Source organism: Suricata suricatta, chromosome 16 (genome assembly GCF_006229205.1).
Source record: "Suricata suricatta isolate VVHF042 chromosome 16, meerkat_22Aug2017_6uvM2_HiC, whole genome shotgun sequence".
Lineage (NCBI taxonomy): Eukaryota > Metazoa > Chordata > Mammalia > Carnivora > Herpestidae > Suricata > Suricata suricatta.
The window spans coordinates 48,017,371-48,041,853 of record NC_043715.1 but is presented as its reverse complement, the minus strand read 5'-3'; the positions used below and the strand labels follow the sequence as shown (position 1 = coordinate 48,041,853).

The 24,483-nt window shown below is 47.8% G+C and overlaps 1 protein-coding gene and 1 pseudogene across 2 annotated transcripts; one reads left to right on the top strand and one right to left on the bottom strand.

Moving 5' to 3' along the window:
* The first annotated feature begins 842 nt into the window (after positions 1-842).
* On the top strand, positions 843-12,898 carry ZNF229 (zinc finger protein 229). Of its 2 annotated transcripts, XM_029924114.1 has the most exons (3): positions 843-872; positions 7,443-7,569; positions 9,286-12,898. In XM_029924114.1, the coding sequence occupies exons 1-3, from the start codon at positions 870-872 to the stop codon at positions 11,493-11,495; spliced, it is 2,340 nt and encodes a 779-aa protein (XP_029779974.1). In that variant the 5' UTR covers positions 843-869; the 3' UTR covers positions 11,496-12,898. The 2 variants fall into 2 exon arrangements, with proteins under 2 accessions (XP_029779974.1, XP_029779975.1); XM_029924115.1 differs by lacking the exon at positions 843-872 and having other exon boundaries at positions 7,506-7,586.
* Positions 12,899-19,261: 6,363 nt separating this feature from the next.
* LOC115279808 lies at positions 19,262-20,012 on the bottom strand (annotated as a pseudogene).
* Positions 20,013-24,483: the final 4,471 nt, after the last annotated feature.

Sequence of the window (24,483 nt, the reverse complement as noted above, 5' to 3'; positions counted from 1 at the left end):
ACTTCTTTAAATGAATTTATTATTTAATGACATGCATGAAGTGAGAGAAAAATCAGTTCAAAAATACTATGATGCAAATTTTGTGGGACAAAACATTTTAAATATATATTTTCTCAAAGATGAAGCCAGAAATACATAGGCCAAGATATTAATGATGCTTGTTTCTGGGTGCTAGGATTATAGAGGACTTTAGTTCTTTTTCTTAATTTTTTTCCTTACTTTCCTTAACATTCTTTTTACCTTTTTCCCTTAACATTGATCATGCACTGCTTTTGTAAAAAAAAGTAATAAAATAAAATAAGCATATATATTGTGTAAATTATATATATTCGACGTAAATTATATATAATTATATATACTTACACATATATGTAATAAAATATAAATATAATATATAACATGTAAATAATTATATATAAATATAATGAATGTATAAACAAATGATAATATATAAAAGAGTGTGTGTGTATATATATGTGTGTATATATATATGAAATCAAAAACATCAATGCTTTTATATTCCCTGGTGATGGGATTTGGGATTGTTTGAGAGTACTGTCAGATTTTCTACAACGTGAACGTGTTAGTACTGAGTAGTAACGTTAAGGAAAGAAAACGGATTCAGTGATGCTCCAAAGCTGAGCGCAGGAACAGCGTGGCTCCTTCCACCAACCAGAGTACCCCCGCGGAGCACTCCGCCTTCCACCTGGCCTTGGGCGCGGCTCCAGGTGTACCCTTCTTTACGTCACTGTCCGCTCTCTGGAATGAGAACGCGCACCGCAGAGGGTTCTGGGAAGTGTAGTCCGGGCCTTTCCGAGTCGCCCACTTCCGCTTCCGGCCACCGCAGCACTACCGTAATTTCTACTGCGATGGTGAGTAGGTTACGGGACGTGGGGCTTTTTGGAGGTCTTCCCTCCCGCCGCAGGGACAAGGAGCCTGGGCTCTAGGATCTGGGTGTAGAGGGCGTGTGGCGGGAGTGAGAGCCAGGAGAATTGACAGCTCCGCCTGGCGAAGGAGAGGTCTGAGGAGGCGGATGCACAGAGCATCCCGGGGTGGGATGGGGGGCGGGGCTCGGGCCGGCAGCGCTGGGCGCCTCCAGGCTTGGAAGGAGCAGTTGGAAGTGAGCAGCAATGGCTTTGGGACGGGGGCATCTCTCGGTTTGGGAGACTCCAGTCCAGGCAGTTTTGGGTCGATGATATCTGGAATTCTTTCGCGGTAGCCGAACACCTACTGTATGAATTTCAGACTTTTCTGTGAAGTCATTTCTATAAAGAGCTGCAGACGTTGATTCTTCGTGTTCTGTATGTATTCCTTTGAGGATTATTAGGCGCCGTACACGTTTTAAGAAATCATTTTGCAGGTATAGTGATGCTAGCTCGGTTTTTTGCAGCATCCGAGCCACATGGGTTGAATTGCATTCTTTTTTTCATACATATTGCGTTAATTTTTCTGTATGATTTAAGGAGGGATACATAACTTTTCGATTGTTTCAACTCCATACGTTGAAAAAACTGTTCTCTTTGATCTGTTTGTTCATTGTTAAGTCAGTACCACTACGTCTTGATTACTATAACTTTAGAATAAATCTTGAAGTCAGAAGGAATGAGTCCAAATTTTGTCCAGATTTTTCCTTCTTTGGTAGGATTGTTTTGGTTATTCTAGATTCTAGATTTTTTTAAAGTTCAATGCATATTTTAGAATCAGGGTGTCAAATCTTGCAAAAAGTCTGTTGAGATTTTGGTTGAAATTGCGTTGGACACAACAGGCAACCTTAAGTCTTTAATTACATGAACATGGTATATTTTTAGGCATTTAAAAATATTTTTTAACATACAGTGCTATATTAGTTTCAGGTAGATAATGTAATGATTCAACAACACTGCACATTGCCCAATGCTCACCAAGATACGTGTAGTCTTGGGGCACCGTGGTAGCTAGCTTAGCGGACTAAGTGTCTTACTCTTGGTTTCGGTTCAGGTCATGATCTCACGGGTCGTGACCATGCCTCAAGCTCTGCATTGACAGTGTGGAGCCTGCCTGGGGTTCTCTGTCTCTCTCTCTCTGCCTCTTTTCTCGTGCTCTTTCTCAAAATAAATAAATAAACATTAAAAAAAAGATAAGAGAACTTTTATCTCACCACCTCCTCTCTGGCAACCATCAGTTTGTTCTCTGTGTTTGCGTCTGGTGTTTGGTCTCCTTTTTTCTTTGTTCCTTCCCCCCCTCCTTCATTCCACATATGAGGGAAATCATGTGGGATTTGTCTTTCTCTGACTGATTCATTTCACTTAGCATTATACCCTCTAGGTCCATCCATGTTGTTGCAAATGGCAAGATACCATCCTTTTTTATGACTGATTAATACTCCATTGTGTTATTGTGTATTGTATATATACATACCACATCTTCTTTATCCTTTCATCTGTTGATGGACACTTCGGTTGCTTCCATAATTGGCTGTTGTAAATCATGCTACAGTAAACACGGGTGCGTAGATCTTTGCAAATTGGTGTTTTATTTTCTTTGAGTAAATGCCCAGTAGTAGAATTACTGGATTGTATGGCATTTCTAGTTTTAATTTTTTGAGGAACCTCCATCCTGTTTTCACAGGAGCCGAACAAGTCTGCATCCCCATGAACAGTGTACTTACCAAGGTTCCTTTGTCCTCATCCCTCCACCAACACTTCTTATTTCTTATCTTTTGAGACAAGGGTAAGGTGATCTCTTGTTGCCATTTTGATTTTCATTTTCCTGATGATTAGTGATGTTGAGCATCATTTCCTCAACATCACTTGCCAGAGAGGAGGTGAGTGAGATAAAAGTTCTCTTATCTTTTTTTTTTAATGTTTGTTTATTTATTTTGAGAAAGAGCACGAGAAAACGATGTTGACCATCTGATTGTCTCCTAGAAGCTACAGTGCACGCAGGCTTGTAGACAAGCCCCACAGTAAGAAGGCGTCGTGGGCCCTCTGGCTGAGCCTTGCAGGGAGGGAGGGCCCTTTCCCCGGTGGCAGGAGTAGATTCCGGGAAGGCTTGATTACATTCAACTGGTGCTCGGAGATTTCTCCCTGTTGTGTAGCTGGGAGTTGTGATGGAATCTTGGTACCTCCTGGTTTGTTTTTATTTCATGGCCTTGCCTTCTTGGGACTCTGCCTTTTCTCAGAACTGCGGAGAAGAGGAAGGAGTGACCCCTGGGCTCTTGACATCAGAGCTCCAGGTGAGGAGAAGTTTGGTTTCTTGTTGTTTTATGGCAACGTCAGCTCTCTTCCCAAAGGCCTGCTTACCTGATCTTACTTATTCGTCATACCATGGTGTTGACAAATGCCCCTTGGGGCCCCTCACCCATGACTGCCTCCCCCCTAGGAATGTGTTTTTCCTAAGGTTGGGAGAATTTCCCAGTGACTCTAGTGTATTCTCTCTCTGGCCTCTAGTATTGGTTCATGTAGTCAGCAGATCACTGAGGCTTACACTGCTTCAGGGCTGTGCTCGGTACAGGGAAGAAATGATTCCATTAAGTATAATGGTTTGCATTTACTAAATGCTTATTATACGCCAGTGGTGCTGATGGCTTTTGTGGCAGTATTCCTGGTGCTTGGGACAATGCCTGGCCATAAATATTGATACTTAATTTGCTCAGCAACTTTGTAACTTAGATCTTGTTAGCCCCATGGTACAGGTACGAATGCTGAGGTGTTATAACCAAGCGGAAGTCAAGGCCTTTGCACTTACGCCCTCCTCTGTTCTCTTCCCATCCCAGATTTTTGCATGGATGATTTAATTTCAGCCTAATTAGTGTTGCCTCTCCCGCCCCTGCCCCCAGTGTCGTGTCTCAGAGAACTTACATTCTGGGTGGCGAATGAGAATCTATTGTGTTCATCTTATTTTCTTCGTTGCCCTTTTTTGTAATTAGAGGTCGCCTTATTTGTAGACTTGTTGACCCGCCAGAATGCAGGCACCGTAAGAACGAGTACCTTGCCCATCTTATTTGGTCCTGTGTCATAGCATCCGAGACGTAGTGAGACACGGAACGTGTCTTTGTTAAACGAATGGGTGACTGTATTCCTGGTTTGGTGCCAGGATGAGTGAATGACAGCAGTGACAGTAGTCGGCTGAGGATTTTCTATGTACCACGTACTAGACTTTATCCCAATAGGTATGCACGTGTCTGTGTGTGAGAGAGAAACACTTCATTCTTTCAACTCTGTGAGAAGTACTGTCTTCACTTAACAGCAGAAAGCACACACTCATTCAGAGATTTGTCTCTCTTCTGATGTTAACGCAGCTACAACGTGGCTGACCCGAACTTAGACCCAGGACATTTGACAACCTCAGTGTTAAAGTCAAGACCAGCATCTTGCCACCCCTGCCTCTCGTCTTGCTAGCTGGATTAAAACGCCATAATTTCCCTCTTTTCTTTAAACTTCGGCTCCAGACTCATATTCGATCTCTCCTTTTCATCCTCACATGTAATTACTCATTTAGTCCTGTTATTTCAACCTTTGCAATATCTCCTATTCCTGTTGCCCCTCTTTCCCGGTGCCTTTGGCGTCAGGTTGCCGGTCATCCTCTTTCTCTGTCCAGCGTGAGCTCCGTATGGTAAAGGAGCATGCCTTCCTTTAAAGCTAAGCATCTGACGTACAGCAGCATTTCAGCGAATGCGTGCTGCCTTCCCCAGCTAGCATTGTTAGAGCTGTCAGCACAGAGCCCGACGCGGGGCTCGAACTCATGGACAGCGAGATCATGACCGGAGCTGAAGTTGGACACTTAACCAACTGAGCCACCCAGCCCCCCTCCCACCTCCTTCTCCCATTTAAATATGTATTGAGTGCTTCTGTCATGCCTGGAGCCAACGGAAATCCCAGCCCTCACAGAGTTTATATTCTCATGGGCACAGAAAGATAGTACAGAAGAGGCACAGATGGTAGGTTAGCTAAGATTCACAGAGGATAGTGAAGCAGGGAAGGTGCTTTGGGCGGGCTGGCCGAGGACTTGAGGTTGTAAGTAGGAGAGCCAGGAATGACTTCACTGAAAAGGTGGCGAGTAGGGATCCAAAGGAAGAGAGAGGCCCGTGGACACTGGGGAAGGGGAACAGCAGGGAGGGCGGGGCATGACTGGTCCATTTCGAGACCAGTGAGGAGGCCAAAGACGCTGAGCAGAATGAGAAAGAGCAAGGACTCGTAGGAAATTGGGTATTGGGAGGTCAGATAGTGAAGGGCCTCTTGGCCTTTGGAAAGGACATTGGCAAAGGTTTTGAGTGAGGCGAAGTTGTTGGCCAGAGGAATGATGTGACTTCATTTTTATTTTATTTTAGTTTAGTTTAGTTTTATTTTATTTTTGAAAGAGAGACAGAGCGTTAGTGGGGGAGGGCATATAGAGAGGGAGACACAGAATCGGAAGCAGGCTCCAGGCTCCGAGCTGTCAGCACACAATAGCAGGGCTCGAACTTGTGAACCATGAGATCATGACCTGAGCTGAAGTCAGACGCTTAACCGACTGAGCCACCCAGACGCCCCGTTTATTTGTATTTTTAAAACATCATCCTGGCGGCTGTGGAGGAAGCAGATCGTAGGGGGACAGGAACAGAAGCGGGGGGACCAGTTAGGACTCTGTTGCAGTAATTTAGGCAAGAGACGATGGGGGTTTGGACCGCCATACTGAGAAGCGTGGGTCAGATGCTGGCTATGATGAAGGTTTTCACTGGTGGTCAGATGTGGCGTCTGAGAAAGAGAAAAAAAAAACCAGAGATTGTTTCAAAATATGTGGCCTGCTTATTTGAAAAGAGGGCAGGACCCCTAGAGACAAATCTGGTGTGTGGTTTGGGGCATGTTGCATCTGAGACTTTGCTCTCAAAAATAACTATTAAAAAACAAATTTCTTTAAAAGTTAAATATGTATAGAATCATAGCTCAACTTGTAACTCATAAGACCTGGTCATAGGCACTCCTGGGACAGGCTGAAGGCAAAGCAGAATTCTGAGGTCCCTCATACACAGTTGTCTTCTCCTCGAGAAGGACAGTGATGGTGTCACAGTACAGTTGATCACTGGGTTTTGCTGTGTTCACAACTGCCACTGTCGTCCTCGGTGGACTAGATTTGCTTAAAGGTCGTGGCTGTCGTTCATACCTGAGGGTGACACACATGGATGTGAAACTCCACCGCCACCTCAGAGGCCTTGTCTGAGGGACACGGCTGCATAAATACACGTTGGTTGCTTCTGACCGGTGCTGACATGGAAGCCTGTAAAAGGCATGTGCACACTTGCACACGTGCGTGCGTGTGTGTGTGTGTGTGTGTGTGTGTAGGGGGTGGGGCACAGACAGTAAAGGATTTGTCCAACTGCTGATGGAGGCGTGAGGGGCTGGTCGGTGAAGTCATTCAGGCCGAGTAGGTGATCTAGGGGTGTGTGCAGACATGGGCACCCTTAACATTAGGCACTGCTTGAAACAGTCATTTTGGAGGAAAAGTTGGTATTCTGTAAGTTAGAGTCACATTGTAAAATGAGGGCGCCCCTGGGTGGCCCAGTGAATTAAGCATCCAACTCTTGGTTTCGGCTCAGGTCATGGTCTCATGGTTTCATGAGTTCAAGCCCCTCAGTGGGCTCTGTGCAGACAGCATGGAGCCTGCTTGGGATTCTCTCTTGGCCTCGTTCTCTGCCTCTCCCCCACTCATGCTGTCTCTGTCTCTCTCAAAATAAATAAATAAACTTTAAAAAATATATGGGATGCCTGGGTGGCTCCATCCTTTGGGCACCCGACTTCGGCTCAGGTCATGATCTTACAGTTTGCGATTTCAAGCCCCACGTTGAGCTCTGTGCTGACAGCTCAGAGCCTGGAGTCTGCTTCGAATTCTGTCTCCCTCTCTGCCCTTCTCCCACTTGTGCACTGTCTTTCCCTCTCTTTCTCTCTCAGATATAAATGTTAAAGGGGCACCTGGGGGGCTCAGTCAGTTAGGTGTTTGACTTTGGCTCAGGTCATGATCTCATGGTTCACGAATTTGAGCCCTGCATCGGGCTCTATGCTGATGGCTCAGAGCCTGTAGCCTGTTTCAGATTCTGTGTCTCCCTCTCTTTCTGTTCCTTTCCTGCTTGCACTCTGTCTCTCTCTCTTTCTGTCTCACAAATAAAGATTAAAAAAGTTAGAAAAAAGAAAAATGTTAAATAAAACTTAAAAGAAATTGTAAAACAGACCACGTGATGGAAGCATCGTAGCTCCATGGAATTACCCTCTGAAGTGCTCACACTGAGCTAAGAATGGTTCTTGCTTTGCTCTCTGCCCACGGAAGATCAGTTGGTTAGAATCGACATTATTGGCATCAGACATTAACAAAACTTGATTTGCCTTGTCAGACTGAGCAATTTCCCGCATGCTTGTCTGTCCTTCTTGGTGAAGACCAAGTTTGCCTTTCATCTGGTTAGGTGTTTGTGTTAATGGCATTTTACATTTTAGGAGCCATTGACCTTCAAGGACGTGGCCGTGGTCTTCACCGAGGAGGAGCTGGGGCTGCTGGACCCCGCCCAGAGGGAGCTGTACCGAGACGTGATGCTGGAGAACTTCCGGAACCTGCTCTCTCTGGGTAAGGGGAGTGTCTGGGTAATCCACACTTAAATTGATTGGAATGTTCTTGTTCCCTGGGAGAAAAGGATATTTTTGGTCTTTTTATCCAGGTTGAATCCCGTTTTTATAGAACTGTTCTAAAGTAGTTTCATTTGGCCAATCTCAAATCTTTTCTCTGTATGTCCTTTAAATACTTGGAAGTGAAGAGGTTAGGACTACACTTTCTGATTATTTTTTGCACCCCAAGATGAGCCTAAGGCTTGGGTATTCAGGGGAACAACCTTTCAAACCTGATAAGGCACCTTCACAGAACAAGGCAGAGAGACTTGGGTGATGGAGAAACTCCCAAGAACCATGGAGCCTGGGGTCCTGAGCAGGCAGGGGTGGGGTGAGCTGGTCATGCAGAGACCCCTTCTGACCTTGATCTTGCCTGTGGACACTTGTACTCTTGTAGATGATTGCTCTACGACCTCATTTCCTCCCCTCAGTCCCCCCTCCTCACAGATTCTTCATGCTTTTCAGAGAATGACGTATCCAGAGTGGCTGAGGGGTCATTGGACTTTCTTTGCTAGAAACAGCCAGTCAGTGTAAGATAAGCCAGTGGCAGAGAGACTCTTCCAGAATATTGAGAGTCCTCTGATGGATTTCTCATTTATCTCCACTATCCTACAAGTCCTTGGCTCTGAACAGATTGGTGTTATTCTGGCCCTTGATGATAAGAATCGCCAATAAAGAATATCAAAAAGCATGGCAGATTTTTTAAATAACCCGGAGGTGCATGGCAAACATGGCCACGTGATGACTCGCAGTCAGTGACACAGGGAAGTTGAATATTTTTATGCCTCTGTGCTCTGTCAGTATCCTGTGGATTCCTATTTGAGATGCTTCTGGAAGACCGGGACACAGCGAGTGCACTTTGGAGGGTTTGATGCTTTGTTTCTCCCCCAGGTTCAACTCACGTGCCCAGAGTTAGGTTCACTCTGGGAGACAGTGCTCAGTAGGGCTCTGAAACAGGACTTCTGTGTGTGACTCCCTGGCCACCCCTTCCACACAGCATAGTGGAGTGACTCCACTGGGTTACTCACCCTCTCTGTGCCTTGGGTCCCTCATCCATTAAATGAAAATGATAAGGGTTCCCACCTCAGTGTTATTCTGAGAGTTCGATAAGTTAATAGGTGTATATTGTCAGCACATAGGAAACGTTATAGTAATGTTATGTTTTTGTTTTTGTTTTTATTTATTTTTGAGAGACAGAGACTGCGCTAGCAGGGGAGGGTCAGAGAGAGAGGGAGACACAGAATCAGAAGCAGGCTCCGGGCTCGAACCCGTGAACCATGAGATCATGACCTGAGCTGAAGCTGGCTGCTTAACTGACTGAGCCCCCCAGGCGCCCCAGTGATGTTAGATGCTATTATTAGGAACAACAACATTAAGCAGAGAAGTGAATCATCTCTGTAGGAATCTGTTCGGAATTTCTTTTTTGCTTGGGCAACTAGGTGATGAGACCCAGTTCATTACTAGTAGGATCATATTAACATTTAGCCTCAAAGCTTGGTACTAGGAACCTCTTCTTTTTTCCCCCCAGACGTGAAAGAGGTACCCCGGTAGTTATGACACATGCAGGTGAATTTTGCTCCAGGCCATTACTGGTCCCAGTCTGAGAGCCTGACTTAGCTTGAGATCCCTGAGCCAGTCTTATAACTGTTCTCACCTTGGAATTGTCTTTCACCCGCAGGAGACAAGAATGAAAAAGATATGGTGTATATTGAGGAAAGAGAACTAAAGTGCCTTTCCTACAGAAAGCTCTCCTATTGGAAAATCTGGGAGCAGGTGGTTGGTGAATTAACTGGGAGTCAAGACCGTAGAGTGAATCTTCAAGGGAATCTTCCGGGGAGAGCGTTCCAGTCCTCAGAAGACTGCTCTTCCTGCCTCGGGTGGGAAGGAGCGTCTCCTCCGGCTTCACAAATTGACAGTTTGGTGGGCGGCCTTCAGGGACCCATCAGTTCAGAAGAGCAAGAGTTTCCACCCTGGAAAGCTGTAAGACTGGTATCCGTTCAGGAATCTTGGATGAAAGCCTTTGCCAACGAGTCGTGGAATGTTCGAGAAAGGTGTGAAAAACTCCACACGCAAGGTACAGGGTGTAAACCTGAGTGGGACCGTTGTGGCTTCGGCTGGGCATCACGTTGTCTCAATGACCCAAGATTACCCGAAAGAGAGAGACCGTGTAATTGCGACCGGTGTGGCAGAGACTGCGTGAAGAAGCTGACGCTCCATCATCTTGAGCCGGAAGAGGAGGACTTGAACCGAAGCGAATGCCGAAGTGGCTTCAGGGAAGCCTCGCCCCTTCCCGCTCACCCAAGGCCGCTCTGGAAAGAGAAGCCCCATAAATACCCCGAGTTTGGTAAGGGCCTGAGGCCGACCGCCCACCCCGAAAGACCTCAGAGGCCCCCCCCGGAGGAGCAGGCCCGCAGGAGCAGCGCCCGGCCCCGGGCCCCCGCCGGGGAGATGCCCTACAGATGTGAGGTGTGCGGGAAGGGCTTCCGCTACCGGTCGATCCTCCTCATCCACCAGGGCGTGCACACCGGGAAGAAGCCCTACGCGTGCGAGGAGTGCGGGAAGGCCTTCGGTCGCAGCTCAAACCTGCTGGTGCACCAGAGGGTCCACACCGGGGAGAAGCCCTACAAGTGCGGCGAGTGCGGGAAGGGCTTCAGCTACAGCTCGGTGCTGCAGGTGCACCAGCGGCTGCACACGGGCGAGAAGCCCTACGCGTGCGGCGAGTGCGGCAGAGGCTTCTACGCCAAGTCCGCGCTGCACAAGCACCAGCACGTGCACCCGGGAGGGAAGCCCTTCAGCTGCGCCGAGTGCGGGAAGGGCTTCTCGTGCAGCTCCCACCTGAGCAGCCACCAGAAGTCGCACGCGGGCCAGAAGCCATACCAGTGCGACCAGTGCGACAAGGGCTTCAGCTACAACTCGTACCTGCAGGCGCACCAGCGAGTTCACACGGGCCAGCGCCTCTTTGACTGCGACGTGTGCGGCAAGAGTTTCAGCTACAGCTCGGGGCTCCTGCGGCACCAGCGGCTGCACACGGGGGAGAAGCCCTACAAGTGCGAGTGCGGCAAGGGCTTCGGCCGGAGCTCGGACCTCCACGTCCACCAGAGGGTCCACACCGGGGAGAAGCCCTACAAGTGCGCCGAGTGCGGGAAGGGCTTCCGGCGGAACTCGGACCTGCACAGCCACCAGAGGGTCCACACGGGGGAGAGGCCCTTCGTGTGCGCCGCGTGCGGGAAGGGCTTCATTTACAGCTCCGACCTCCTCATCCATCAGAGGACCCACACCGGCGAGAAGCCCTACACGTGTGCCGAGTGCGGCAAGGGCTTCAGTTACAGCTCGGGGCTTCTCATCCACCAGAGGGTCCACACCGGCGAGAAACCGTACAAGTGCGAAGCGTGCGGGAAGGGCTTCAGGTGCACGTCTAGTCTCTACAAGCACCAGCGGATCCACACGGGGAAGAAGCCCTACACGTGTGACGAGTGCGGCAAGGGCTTCAGTTACGGCTCGAATCTGCGCACCCACCAGCGACTGCACACAGGAGAGAAACCCTACACGTGCGACGAATGTGGCAAGGGCTTCAGATACGGCTCCGGGCTCCTCAGTCACAAGAGGGTGCACACCGGGGAGAAGCCGTACCGGTGTGACGTGTGCGGGAAGGGCTACAGCCAGAGCTCGCACCTTCAGGGCCACCAGAGGGTCCACACAGGCGAGAAGCCCTACAAATGTGCGGCGTGTGGGAAGGGCTTTGGGCGAAGCTCCTGCCTTCACGTCCACCAGAGGGTCCACACTGGCGAGAAGCCCTACAGGTGCGGGGAGTGTGGGAAGGGCTTCAGTTACAGCTCGGGGCTGCGAAATCATCAGCGAGCGCATGTCCGTGAGAAACCGGAGAAGTAGGCACGTGCTGAGGCAGAACGCCGAACTGGACCCTCATCTGAGCACCAGCGCAGGGGTGAACGTGACCTGTAGGGAGGGCGCCAGAGGAGGCTGACCTTGTCCCAGCAGTTGGCCTGCGCAGGAAGGGAAGATCCAGAGGCTGATGGTGGGAAAACACACGAGTCGCAAATTTTGCTCTCCCAGAGGCTGTCTCCCAGAGCACTGTCCTTGAAGTGTGGCGTCACTCCCACCGGAATTGGCCTAAGAGGGAGCTTTTTTACAAATGACCTAGAAGAGCGCATCAGAGGACCAAACTATGGACATGGATTCTGCAGGGGGCATACCTACCCATGGGACCAATGTAGGAAAAAAATTGTCACCTTACTACAACCGATACCGTGCGTACCTTTTAGAAGATGGTTTCTACAAAACTGGAAGGATGATGGTCACATTGGTTGGAGCAGGTCACTTTCAGAAGGCCGGGAATAGTTAGAAAAAGAGTGCCCCCTCTTGGCAGGTGTACCTCCAGATCTTGTATCTCTATTCCATTTTTATTGAGCTGCAGTGAATGTGTTTTATCCCCTAGAGATAAATACCACTCTCCTAGACAGGCCATGCCGGACTACAGGACCATTTCATTTGACCAAGTTTTAAAAACACAGTCTGACTGCCATTGTGTTGAATTTATAGGTTACTTTATTGCTATCATGAATATAATATTTCTGCCCCTTTCATTTTATTCCCTAGCGTTTTCTTACAGATACATATTAGAGCATTCTTTTAAAAATCAGAAATACCCCTTTAACTTGTCAGAACAGCTGTGGTAACACAGAGTCCCCAAAGCCACCATCGGTAGGGATCTATGGAGATAAGCACTCGGGAATTTATTGGTGGGAGGGAAAATAAGTAGTCTTTTTTAAGAAAGAATTTGTCAGTGTGTCAACTTCAGTTTGTGTAACCTTTGAAGTGGCAGTAAGTGTAGTCATTGATAGTTGGGAGGTAGTTACACATGTGGAAAAAGATTATGCCCATGGCTGAGTTTCTTAGCGTTTTCTTACTATAGCAAAAAACAAAAACCAAAAACCCTCCAGATGTTGTAAATGAAGGCACATGTTAATGAGTGAAAACCACTAAAAATATTCAGTGCCTACAGTGGCATTGGTTGCCCACAAACTGTTTTGTGCGTCAGGAAAGTTGCTGAACAATTTTACTATGACTCCGTTTTGCTAGTGTGGTTTTGTGTGTATGTATGCTTATATATAGAGAAAAAAGAAGTGTGAAAGGTCAGTGTGATCACTGTGTATCTCTAGCAAGTGGGATGCGGGGTGTGCAATACATTCGTGTACTTTTGTGCATTTTACTTTTTAACAAAGAGTATATATCAGTTTTATAACAATAGTAAAGCTATTTTTTTAAAAAATCAAGGCTGGTGGAACCGTGCCTTATGGTCAAAGATCCCTGTTATAACCTCTTTCCTTTTCTTTTCCTTTTTCTTTTTCTGCTGTTTACTTAGCACCTAGTTCCAAATATAAGGTATACACAAGAACTGAGAAATTTGTGATTTAGATACTTTCAGAGGCTGCATAATTTTTTTTGGCTTGAGCAGACGTGACCTGGGTAAGCGGGAGGAGCCGTGGTGCCCCACTGTGCATTCTCGCCCTCTGGGACCAGTGAGCCCTCAAGCCTGGCTTTGCTGAGGGGGTTCCCTGTAGTTTGACTTCTTCATCTGGGAGACTCAAGATCTGGGGCACAGTCCCGGCTGAGCTCCTCTCTGCTGTCCGGGCTGCTAGACCAAAAACCTGTTATAGATGTGTCAGGGGAGGTGGGCAGGGGGCACTTTCTATCCAAGTGAATAAAGAACATGTCTGGGAGCCCAGCAAAGTGTCGATAGCTAGAATGGTTAGCTTTCAGAAGGGGGCTTGAAAAAAATCTCCAGTATTTTATGGAGGGTGACTCCAATCATAGCGCGGGTTTTAGAGCCAAAGAACCAATGTAGAGGCCATTCCCACACCTGAGACTTCAAGGTTTGTGGTCAAAAAGTTCAACTCACTTCCTGGATTTCCAAAGGAGGACCTCAGATTCTTAAAATGGGGCAGCATCTCCCCTGTGTTCTGGAAGTAACCGTCAGATGCTGCCTGCAGCTACAGTTATCCGAATGCTTGACCAGGACTTGGGTCTGCTTCTAAGATGACTTTGGGCATCATGGAACCTTGGAACAGGAGACCTCAGTTCCACGGTGGCCGTTGAAAAAGATCTAAGATCCTCTCACCGCATGGGCTTCTCTACATGACTGCCGAGAGCCTTCGTGACAGGGAGACTGACTTCCCTCAGAGCAAGTGACAGGGAGGAGAGCGCACGCAAGAAGCCACAGTGCCTTTTTTGACCCTGAGATCACCCTCACTTCTGCTTTATTCTATTCCTTAGGAGTCACTATGGGGAAGGGCAGTAAGCCCCACCTCTTGCAAGGAGGACCAGAGAATTCGTGGATAGATCTTGAAACTACCATAGCTACTAACAGCATGGCAGAATAACATAGTTGGAATGGTGGTGCTGTGTCCTGATCGCTAGAGGCTGTCTTTGAGATCCCACTGGGTTGCCTAAAGCTTCCCAGGTGCCAATCAGCTGCTGGTGCTTTAGTGGCAGCAAGGGCTACAAGAGAGTCCGGGGCAGTGCTGTAACCACTACGGATTGGTTTGTGTTGGCAAAGTGCAGTGCTTTCCATGCACAATCAGCAGTAACAAGTGAAAGAACGTGTTACTCTCTGTTGTCATTCTTTGAATGTTACATGGTAGAAAGGTTACTACAAGTTTCAGGGCTTTTGGGAAGTTGGAAGAGCACCATCTGCAAAGTGGAGTCAGAAATGGAATGATTGGTAGGTAGTTTACCAAGAATAATGTTGAATGAGTTGGCTTTACCCGACGTGGGTCGGTTGGGGAGAGGAGTCTGGTATAGAACGAAGCGTATGGTGACAGTAAGGTGGTGTCCCACCAACAGGCTTGCATGTGGTCAGTTTATAAAGTAGAGTCAGAGATTTAAGACACCTATCTCCAAGCAGCTTTTGTGGGTCCAGACAAGGTGTAATTGTTCCTCAGAACAGGCTTTAGCCTGAATATAAATCTCTCAGATACAAAACCCAGCCTAGTATCATTCCACCGCCAGTTGGAGAGGGAAGCATGCCGACTTGGCGAGGTAATCTACCAGCACCCTCTAGGATGAGGTGGTATGATGGCAGGTCAGAAATTAAATGGGAGTTATTCACACCTGGGAGACCTGCATCCAGACGCATTGCTCAGAGCACTGAAAACACGTAAGCCTGTTGTTGCCTTGGACCCCAGGGTCACAGTGTAACACGGTACCCTGCCATTTGACCATCAGGCGTGCATACATATCATCTTCAACCCCTTGAAGTGTTTCTTCTGCCTGAAATTTGGCTAATCAAGAGGTACTGTGTGTCAGGCACTGTGGGTCTAAGCACTGGGGATACAACCATTAACCCGTTGTGGTTGGACCAGAGTGGGCAAGTGAGAAAGCAGTAGCAGAGAGGCCAAAAGGGAATAAATTAACTCAAATGTGCAGGATTGACATGTATAGCAGATAGTACTGAAGCATGTTAAAGAAAAGAATGTCCCCCATCCAGTAAAAAGACTCTTTTCTAGTATCTGCCAAAATCACGGATGACTCCAATCTCTGGCACATGGTACTTTTTTTTAAATTATGATGAATGATGATTGGCCAAAAGAATTTCGCTGGCAAGGAGAGAATGTGTTCTCACCCGTTTTTTTGGTACTTTCCTCCAGGCCAGAATTGTGGGCATCTAGTGAAATCCTTACACTATTTTCTTACCCCATTATGGCACAAAAAGAAAGATACTTTCTGTAACAGGAATCTTAAAATGCAAAAAGTAAGTCCTGAGAGGGGAGACTTCTTGAAGAGAATCTGAAAACCTTCCTTGTCTTCGTGATCTTCAGAAATAGATCTCTTATGAGACCTCCACCCACCCAGACTTGGTGCTATTCCCTGATTCAAAAAAGAAGGCACTGGTTGTTCATTCTTTCTGCTTCTCCAGAGAAGGAGAAAACTATTCCAGAACTATGCCAGCTCTCAAGTGTGGAAGATCGTCCAGAGTCCCCTCCAATGGAAACAAGCTGTGAAAAAGGTATATAAATACATTTTAAATGGAAAAACTGCGTGTTTCTGAAATTAAAGGGTATGTCTGCAGAATAAAAATCTATAAGGATTTTCACTAAAATGGGAATAAGTGCTCATTTCCAGGTGGTTAAGAAAATCTCGCCTCTCCTTTATTTTCACGGGTGGAGAGTGATTTGTTTTAATTATTGCTAACATTTCACTGTTAGCTATTGCTATTGTTGTTAAGATCGTTTTAGGTAAATGGCTATCCTGTGGGGATCCAGCGGGGACACGGATCCCCAGGTACAGCCTCCAGCGGCTGCAGTACAAGAGCTTCTGGGGATTGTAGGCCTCAGGCTTCCCTGCGCATGCGCTGTGGGCTTCGGCGGAGGCCATGGGCAACATTGTTTGGGGCGCTGAGGTGAGTCCAGCTCTGACCGTGCCCCCCCGTGCCCCCCGTCGGAGGCGATAGGGGTGGAGGGTGTATGGTTGTGATCGCGCCCTGTTGATAGGTGGGAGGAGTTGGAAGCAGGGACTGGTGGCCAATGGAAGTCTTCTTGGCTGGGAGGAGTATTGAGTTGCTCCCTGGGTATTCCTTGGGAAGAAGTGGGAGAGCTTGAGCCGGGTTTGAGGGGACTGACTCAGGTGGTGCCCCTGCAGGATTTGGGCTAGGGCCTGTGCATGGTGTCAGTCTTGAATGTGCATCTCCAGATCCCGGCGAGGGGCTGGGGGTACGGAGGGCGTTGGCCCATGTTTGAGGGATAATGGTTTGGGCCAGGCGTCCCTGACTGGGGAGAGGGGCCGGCTCAGCAGTTCATCTCCAAGTATGGGGGACAGCTTGGGCTGTTCACTGCTGGGCTTGGCAGGGAGGCGGTTCGAGATCAGTACCCCAAATTTCTGTAATCTTGGATTCTAAACGGTGTGTTGGGCATCTGGTAGTTCTGTCTCCAGGGGGGCATCTTGTTACCCAACTGGGTTCATCTCTTGGTAGGTATTGAGCCAAAAGATACAACCAAGAAAAAAAAAAAGGGGGTGGGGGAGACGAACACCGGGGATACTTCTCACAGCAGCCGTCTCCTTGGGAAACAGGAAGTTTTAGAGTAAGGGTGCACACATATTCATGGCGGGGCTTGCACAATGGGGCATTCAGCCTGGAATTGGGGCAGAAGTCGTCTTATAATGAGTGAGTCCAGCTCTTAGTTGGTTGAAGTCACGAGGGCCAGCAAGGCTTAGCATCATCAGTTCTCTGGGTCCAATCTGTCTGGGCGCTGTGTGCTCACAGGGGTCTAGATCCTGCAAAGATTACTCTAGAATGTGCTTCAGGTCACTGTTCACTTTTGAATCAGCACTGGAAGGTTTATCATTGATTTATTGTCCCTAATATGACTAGGCTACCTTGTGGCCTGATAGGGGCTCTTTACTCTTACAGTCTTTTGTTCCCTTAAAACCATTAACTACTGAAGTTGCTTCTGCAATGTCAACTTATCCCAGGAAGTTCTGCAAGAAGATGCTTCGGGCATTTAGTGCCAGGTGCCAGTCAGGGTTAGATTACAAGAGGGCCGGGACCTAAAATGACTTTTCTTAGGTCAAGAAGCTATGTCCAAACAACAACAACAACAACAAAACAAAACACAAAACAAAACAACCTATGTCTCAGCTTTCTTTTTCCAGGGACCCCTAAATCTGCTTACATCTTGGCTTTTCTCCTCCCTTTAGTTAGACATCAGGAGTAGTCTCTGAATGCAGTTGGAAAAGAACCTCCCCAAATTATTAACCCCATCCTCACCTTGCATGCTGTGAAGCAGGGGATGCAAACTTTGAGGCCGATGAGCCACAAATAGCAAATGGCAACTTGTTCGGTTGCAGTCAGTAGGGTAAGAATTTGAACAACAACTCTCCATTTGATGAAATTAGAGAATCAATGTTACCTATTTTAGGTGTAATAGTAGCACTTTTAAAACTATTTCATATCTTTTAGAGCTACATAATGAAGGATTTCTGGATTAGACATATGATGAATATGGTATCCGGGATACGCTTCAAATTAATATCTGAGTACGTTGGGAGTAGCTAGAAGCATCACTGAAATAAGAGTGACCATGTGTTTGTAATCACTTAAGCCGCATGATTGGCACCTGGGAGTTCATCCTGCTAGTCCGTCTACCTTTCCATGTGTTTGAAATTTTTGTAATAAAATGTTTTTGAAACAGTTTTATAATTAACTAGCTTGGAAGTGCTCTGAGGAATCATAGAAAGATTGAATTTTACTCTTAGTTGGATATAGTATGTGGGAGCTAGACATTGCGAACTCCCCCTCAGACTAGACCCTTGGGCCCCGTGAGCTGCTGTGAGCTCAGAGGTGTGGTCAGAGCTTCGAGTGTTTCAGTAAAATTCTGAGGTTTCCTTCCGTTCTTAAATGAAATTGATTCATAGGTATTTTATGTCTTTTGTCTCTTGTGAATGGGATACTTTTTCTTCTATCTCTGTAAATATGAGCAAGAAATAAGCCCACCGACCCAATCAAAGGAGGGATGTGGAGACTTGGAGCAGAGCGAAGCAGAGGCTTTAAGCAGCGTTCTTGCAAGAGCAGACGCCAGACAGACACACTAGGGACAGTTACAGCAGATGATTTATTTCCCAGCATGCAAGTCCCTCCCCTGGTTCCTCATTGGCTGAGTCCTACAGAGGCGTGGCCTTACCCGAGCACTGCCTTTGCCCATGTAAGGCACAGAGCAGTCTGATTGGAACTAATGTACATTCCCTGAGATGACCAGAGAGTTTCAGTCCCTCCTCCCTTTATTCTTTGGCACATGCCCATTGCAAAGCCTGCAAAAATAAGCCCATGAAAATAAGCCCGCGAAACCGAGAGGGGAAGAAGGACCAAGAAGTGAAGAGTCTAAGGGTTTGGGACTCCACGGGTGGTGGTGGGAGGGTTATGCATGTTTCCAGTAGTGTGTAAATCTACTGTTAACTAGCCAACCCAACTTTTATGTGCTATTTCTGAAAATGAATCCTCTCCCTTTCTTCTCACAATTTGGGTGTGTTTTTCAATACCTCAAACCTAATATTTCCAAAACTGAGCTCCTAATCGTCTACAAAACCTCCATCCTTCCAGTGAGTAAGGCCGAAGCCTCCACGCCCCGCTTTCCACCCCAGATGCCAGTGGTCACCAGGTCCCAGGACTGTATCTTCATTATAAATACAGATCCCAGCAACTTCCCGCTGCCTCCGCCTCTGCGTCTCTGACCCAAGACACCATCATCCCTTTGTGGGATTTTCGTGATAACTGACCATCTGGTCTCTGCTTCCCATCTTGCCACTGTGTGTCCATTCTTTTTTTTTTTAATTAAAAGAAAAGCTTTTATTGGGGGGAAAAAACCCACAATGGTTTATTTATTTTTTAGTAATAGCATCTTTGTGGGGAAGAACAAAAGGGAGGGGGGTACCGGGAATCACGTCCCTCTGGGGCAGGAGGCTCAAGCGGTCCACAATCCCCTGTCCCTCCCCATTTGGGACACTTGGGCGTGGATGATGAAAGGGAAGAAGCAGGGTATGATTGATAAAGCTAAGGAGTAGATAAAAGGCCCCGGTAGGTTCGATCCTGGCCCTGTGGGAGGGAGGGCACGGGCCCTGGGCTCCTTGGCATGCAGACCTGGCTGCTAGTCCTTTCCCTTCCCTTTCTTGGCTTTGGCCTTGGCTTTGATCTTGGGGATGCAAGGCTTGGTCACCCGGATGACCTCCTGGCACTGGGCATTGTACCACGCCTCCTTCAGGGTACCTTGGCGGGCTTTCATGCCTGTGCCCCCATCACACCTCCCCAGCTCTCCAACTTGTACCTGCAGTCGGCTCCAAACTCCATCTTCCAGTTGCAGGGCACCCTGCACCAGGCGCACTGGGTCTGGGCCCCACAGGCGCCCTCGCGGAAACCCACGCCGCAGCCCTTGCTGCTGGGGGTGCAGGGTCCCGAGGCCCACTCCGCGCACTCGCTCCCCGGGCCCTTCTTCACTTTGTCTTTCTCTTTGGCCACCGCGGTGGTGAGCGCCAGCAGGGTGAGGAGGGTGAGGAGGGTGCGGAGGGTGCGGAGGGTGCGGAGGAGGAAGCCTCGGTGCTGCATCCTGGGGGGGGGGGGGTCAGAGCCCCCCTGCCCACCCCCTTCTTCGTAGGGGGCCACACGCTCGCACCTCCCTCCTGGTCCCCACAGTCCAGGCCCTCGGGCGGTGGCGGTGGGGGCGGGAGGACTCTGGGGCCGGCCCCTCGCCGCAAAGCCGGAGGCGACTTCCTGGAAGCGGCCTGGAGCCCAGGACGCAGCTCAGATCCCCACCCCGCCTCCGGCCCCCAGGGCGGCTGGGGCCCAGTGGGCGAGGGGCCGAGGACGCCGCCGCCGCTGGGACCCCGCACCTGTTCGTCCATTCTTAACAGCAGTCAGAATAATCCTATTGATACCTGCGTTAGATCATGTCACTCTTCTGTTCAAAAACCCTCCCATTGTTCCTATCTAATGAGACTAAGAGCGAAAATCCTTAAAATAGCCTCGAAGACCCCCATTCTGGCCCTTGCTGCTCCCTCTGTATAGAATGCTCTTTGTACAGATATCGGTCACTCCCTTCCTAGGCTAGGCCTTTACTCCCCGAGCACTCCAGTGAGACTTCTCCTGACACCGCCCCCCCCCCCATTTCACTCCCTATCCTCTGCCTCGTTTTTTTCCCCATAGCCCTTATCACTGCTGTATCTTCAGTGTCTAGATCACTGTCTGGCATACAGTAGGCACTTAATATGTGTGCAACGGGGAAATGCCATCCTTGTTCTCTCTGAGCGTGTAGCCCAGGGTGGAAGATAAAGGTGCCAGCCACAGCAGGCGTCTGCCGTGGTGTGAACGTTTGGGGCCTCTGAAATTCACATGGTGAAATCCTGAGGCCCCTGTGGTGATATCAAGAGGCAGCACTTCAGAAGGTGATTGTGGCATGAGGGCAGAGTCCTCATGAGGGAGGCGAACGCCCTTATAAAGGAGGGCCTAGAGAGCTCCCTTGCGTGTTCCACCCTATGAGGAGAGCTGGAGACAACAAGAAGTCTGTGATCCAGAAAAGAGCCCTCCCCTAATGGTGCTGGCACCCTGATCCGGGCCTTCCAGCCTCCAGAACAGTGAGAAATAAATTTCTGTTCGTTATAAGCCACCTGGTATACGGTGGTTTGTTTTAGCCGGTTGAACGGATGAAGATGGTACCTAATGTAGGGGTAATCAAGGAGGGCTTCCTGAGGAGGTGACACCCAAAACAGGACCTGAGGGTTCATTAATAATAATAGCAACACAGTGTTGAACCTCTTCAAGATTCTTCAGGATTGGCCCCTGGTGATGTTTCTGGCATTGTCTTAGCCCCTCAACCCCTGACTCTGCATTCTGGTCTACACTGATGTGCACCCTGGCCTTTGGTGGGACCACAGCACTGCCCACATGTGTGTTTTCGTCCTCACTGCCACTGTTGCTCACTAGCCTACTCCTTCCTTGTCAGTTGGGTAAATGCCTACTCTTTCTTCAGGCATCAGCTACAGTTCAGTTTTCATCTCTCGAAAGCCTTCCCTGACAGCCTGGACCCCTCTCGAGGTGTGTCGGGTTCCTGTTCCCTGTGTCTTTGTTCAGTTTTATGGAATTCTGCTGTACCTTCTTACATTCCAGTGAATTTATTGGCTCACCTCTCTACCCCTTCATTTGCCTCCCCTTTATATCAGGGACTGAATCTTTTTTTTTTTAATATTTATTTATTTTTGAGAGCAAGAGAGACAGTGTGAGCCAGGGAGGGGCAGAGAGAGAGACACACACACAGAATCCAAAGCAGGCTCCAGGCCTCTGAGCTGTCAGCACAGAGCCGAATGCGGGGCTTGAATTCAGAAACTGTAAGATCATGACCTGAGCCAAAATCAGAGGCTTAACAGGCCGCGTCACCCAGGCACCCTGATTAGGGACTGAATGGTAGGTTTTTATCTGGAGCACTGAGCATACCGCCCAGTACCCAACACTTACTGACCCCTTACTGTATGCTGGGTACCACCCTGTGCACCTACGCGTAATAACTTACTGAGTTCCCATAGCGACACTGAGAAATAGGGTCTCTCGGGGCGCCTGGGTGGCTCAGTCGGTTAAGCCTCTGGCTTCGGCTCAGGTCAGATCTCACGTTCGTGGGTTCGAGCCCCGTGTCAGGCTCAGTGCAGACAGCTAGCTCAGAGCCTGGAGCCTGCTTTCAGTTCTGTGTCTCCTTCTCTCTCTCTGCCCCTCCCCCTCTCATGCTCTGTCTCTCTCTGTATCAAAATTAAATTTAAAAAATTAAAAAAAAAAAGAAATAGGGTCTCTCGATATCCTGTCTTGTACAGAGGAAAGAACTAAGGCACCAGGAGATAGTTCAACCAAGAGCACACAGCCAGTGGATGAAAAAGCCAGACCTTGAACCCCAGGAGTCTGGTTCCAGAGTCTATTTTTTTTTTTTAACAGCCAGGCTCTGCTGCCTTTTTTCATAGTCACTATTCAGTGCATGGGTCATATGCCCAATGCATGGGCTTTTCCTTGCACCTTTGATCTCAGGATCTGATCTCTTCAGTCTGAGAATTAAGACAGGCAAAGGCCCAGACTTCTCCATTCATTCATTTATTTGGCACCTACTGCATGCTAAACTTGCCACATGTACTTGAATAGTATAATTTCTATTCATTGGGAGCACAGGTTACAGGAGAGAAAGCAAATGTAACCAGAAAAATTACAGTATGATTTGAAAAGTGTTATAGTGGATGTCAGTACAAGATCCTGTGGTCTGACCCCCATGGGCAGGGGATATGGGAAGGTCATTAGAAAAGCCCTCCCATAGTTCTATACTTCTTAGTTACTTGAACTGTCCAGTGATAGGCTTTGTCATGGGCACACAGCCATGTCTCACTAGTCTTAAGTTTTTAGACAGGCTTTCTGAGGGTAGGGCTGCCATGCACATCTGTGCAGGTTGGGTACTGCACAAGGAGACCACATCAAAGGCATCGCATGCACATAGAACATACACACAGTTTTTCAGCAAGTGACAATAAAAAAGTGCTCTGTTGCTTTGTTCTAAAGAAATCAGTATATTATAATTTAACAACAAATGGAAGTATCTTGAAGAAGGGATACATTTCCATGCTGTCCAAAGGCAAATTGGCATGGACTAGAGACTGCCCTGCCTGCAGTCCTGCCACAAGCCCTGAAGGCCAAAGCTAGCTCTCAAAGAGAGCCCAATGCGGGGCTCAAACTCACAAACCGCACAATCATGAGCTGAGCTGAAGTCGGATGCTCAACCAACTGAGCCACCCAGGTGCCCCGGGGCTTCTCCTGTGTTTCTTGGCAGTTGAAGTCCAGGACCCTGTGAATCCTCTTCCCTTCTAGAGGTTGCTGTGGACACCTGGTGTCTTTCCTGCTGCATGACTCAGATCAGAATGTGATTAGTACTGTACCTGGGGGGCTAACAAATCTTGTTGGAGCCCAGAGTAAGGCGATTAATGCTTTCTACTAAAGGTGGGGAAGGGGTGGGGGGAAAGAGTGAAGATTTACCAAAAAGTCATTTTGTATTCTATGAGCCTGATTCTGTAACCCTACAAAGGTGCTGATGGGTGGCCAGCAGACATGCCATTTGGAGAGTCAGATGTTATTGGTCTGTGACCAGATAATTTCAGAAATTGAGTGTATACATTTAAAAATTTGTATAAGAATTTTAGCTAGTGTTCTGTTGTTTTGTATGATAATTGTATGACAACTGATTAATCTAACAATTTTTAAATGAGCTTGTAATTTATATGCTTAAGTATTTCCTTTTTCTAGGAATTTTTAATCTATTTTTATTTTATTTTTTAGTATAATTTATTGTCAAATTGGCTGACATACAGTGTATACAGTGTGCTTTTGGTTTTGGGGGTAGATTCCTGTGATTCATCGCTTACACACAACACCCAGTGCTCATCCCAGCAGATGCCCTCCTCCATGCCCATCACCCATTTTCCCCAAGCCCCTGCTCCCCTTCATCAACCCTCAGTTTGTTTTCTGTATTTAGGAATCTCTTATGGGTTTGCCTCCCTCTCTGAAACTATTCTGTCCCCTTCCCCTCCCCCCGGTCTTCTATTAAGCTTCCCAATTCCACGTATGAGTGAAAACATATGGTATCTCCATATGTTTGCATTCATAGGTCTAACAGGAGAGACCTGGCAGGGGACCATGGGGAGATGAAGAGGGAAAGAGAGCGGGGAAGAGTGAGGGACACAGATCAAGGGAGACTACTGAATACTGAAGATGAATCATGGACTGAAAGGGGAGGGGGAGGGAGGGAGGGGGTGATGGTCATGGTGGGGGGCACTTGTGAGGAGAAGCACTGGGTGTTATATGGAAACCAATTTGACAATAAACTATTATAAAAAAAGAAAAAAAAAGAAAACATATAGTATCTGTCTTTCTCTAATGGACTTATTTCACTTAGCATAATACCCCCTACTTCCATCCACGTTGCTGCAAATGCCAAGATTTCCTTCTTTCTCATTGACAAGTAGTATTTCATTGTACATATAAACCACATCTTCTTTATCCATTCATTGGTTGATGGACATTTGGGCTATTTCCATGATTTGGCTATTGTTGAAATCATTGCTATAAACATTGGGGTGCATATGTCCCTATGAATCCACACTCCTGTATCCTTTGGATAAATTCCTAGTAGTGATATTGCTGGGTATTTCTATTTTTAATTTTTTGAGGAAACTCCACACTGTTTTCCAGAATGACTGTACCAGTTTGCATTCCCACCAACAGTGCAAGAGGGTTCCTGGTTTCTCCACATCCTCACCAGCATCTGATGTTTCCTGAGTTGTTAATTTCACTCAGACT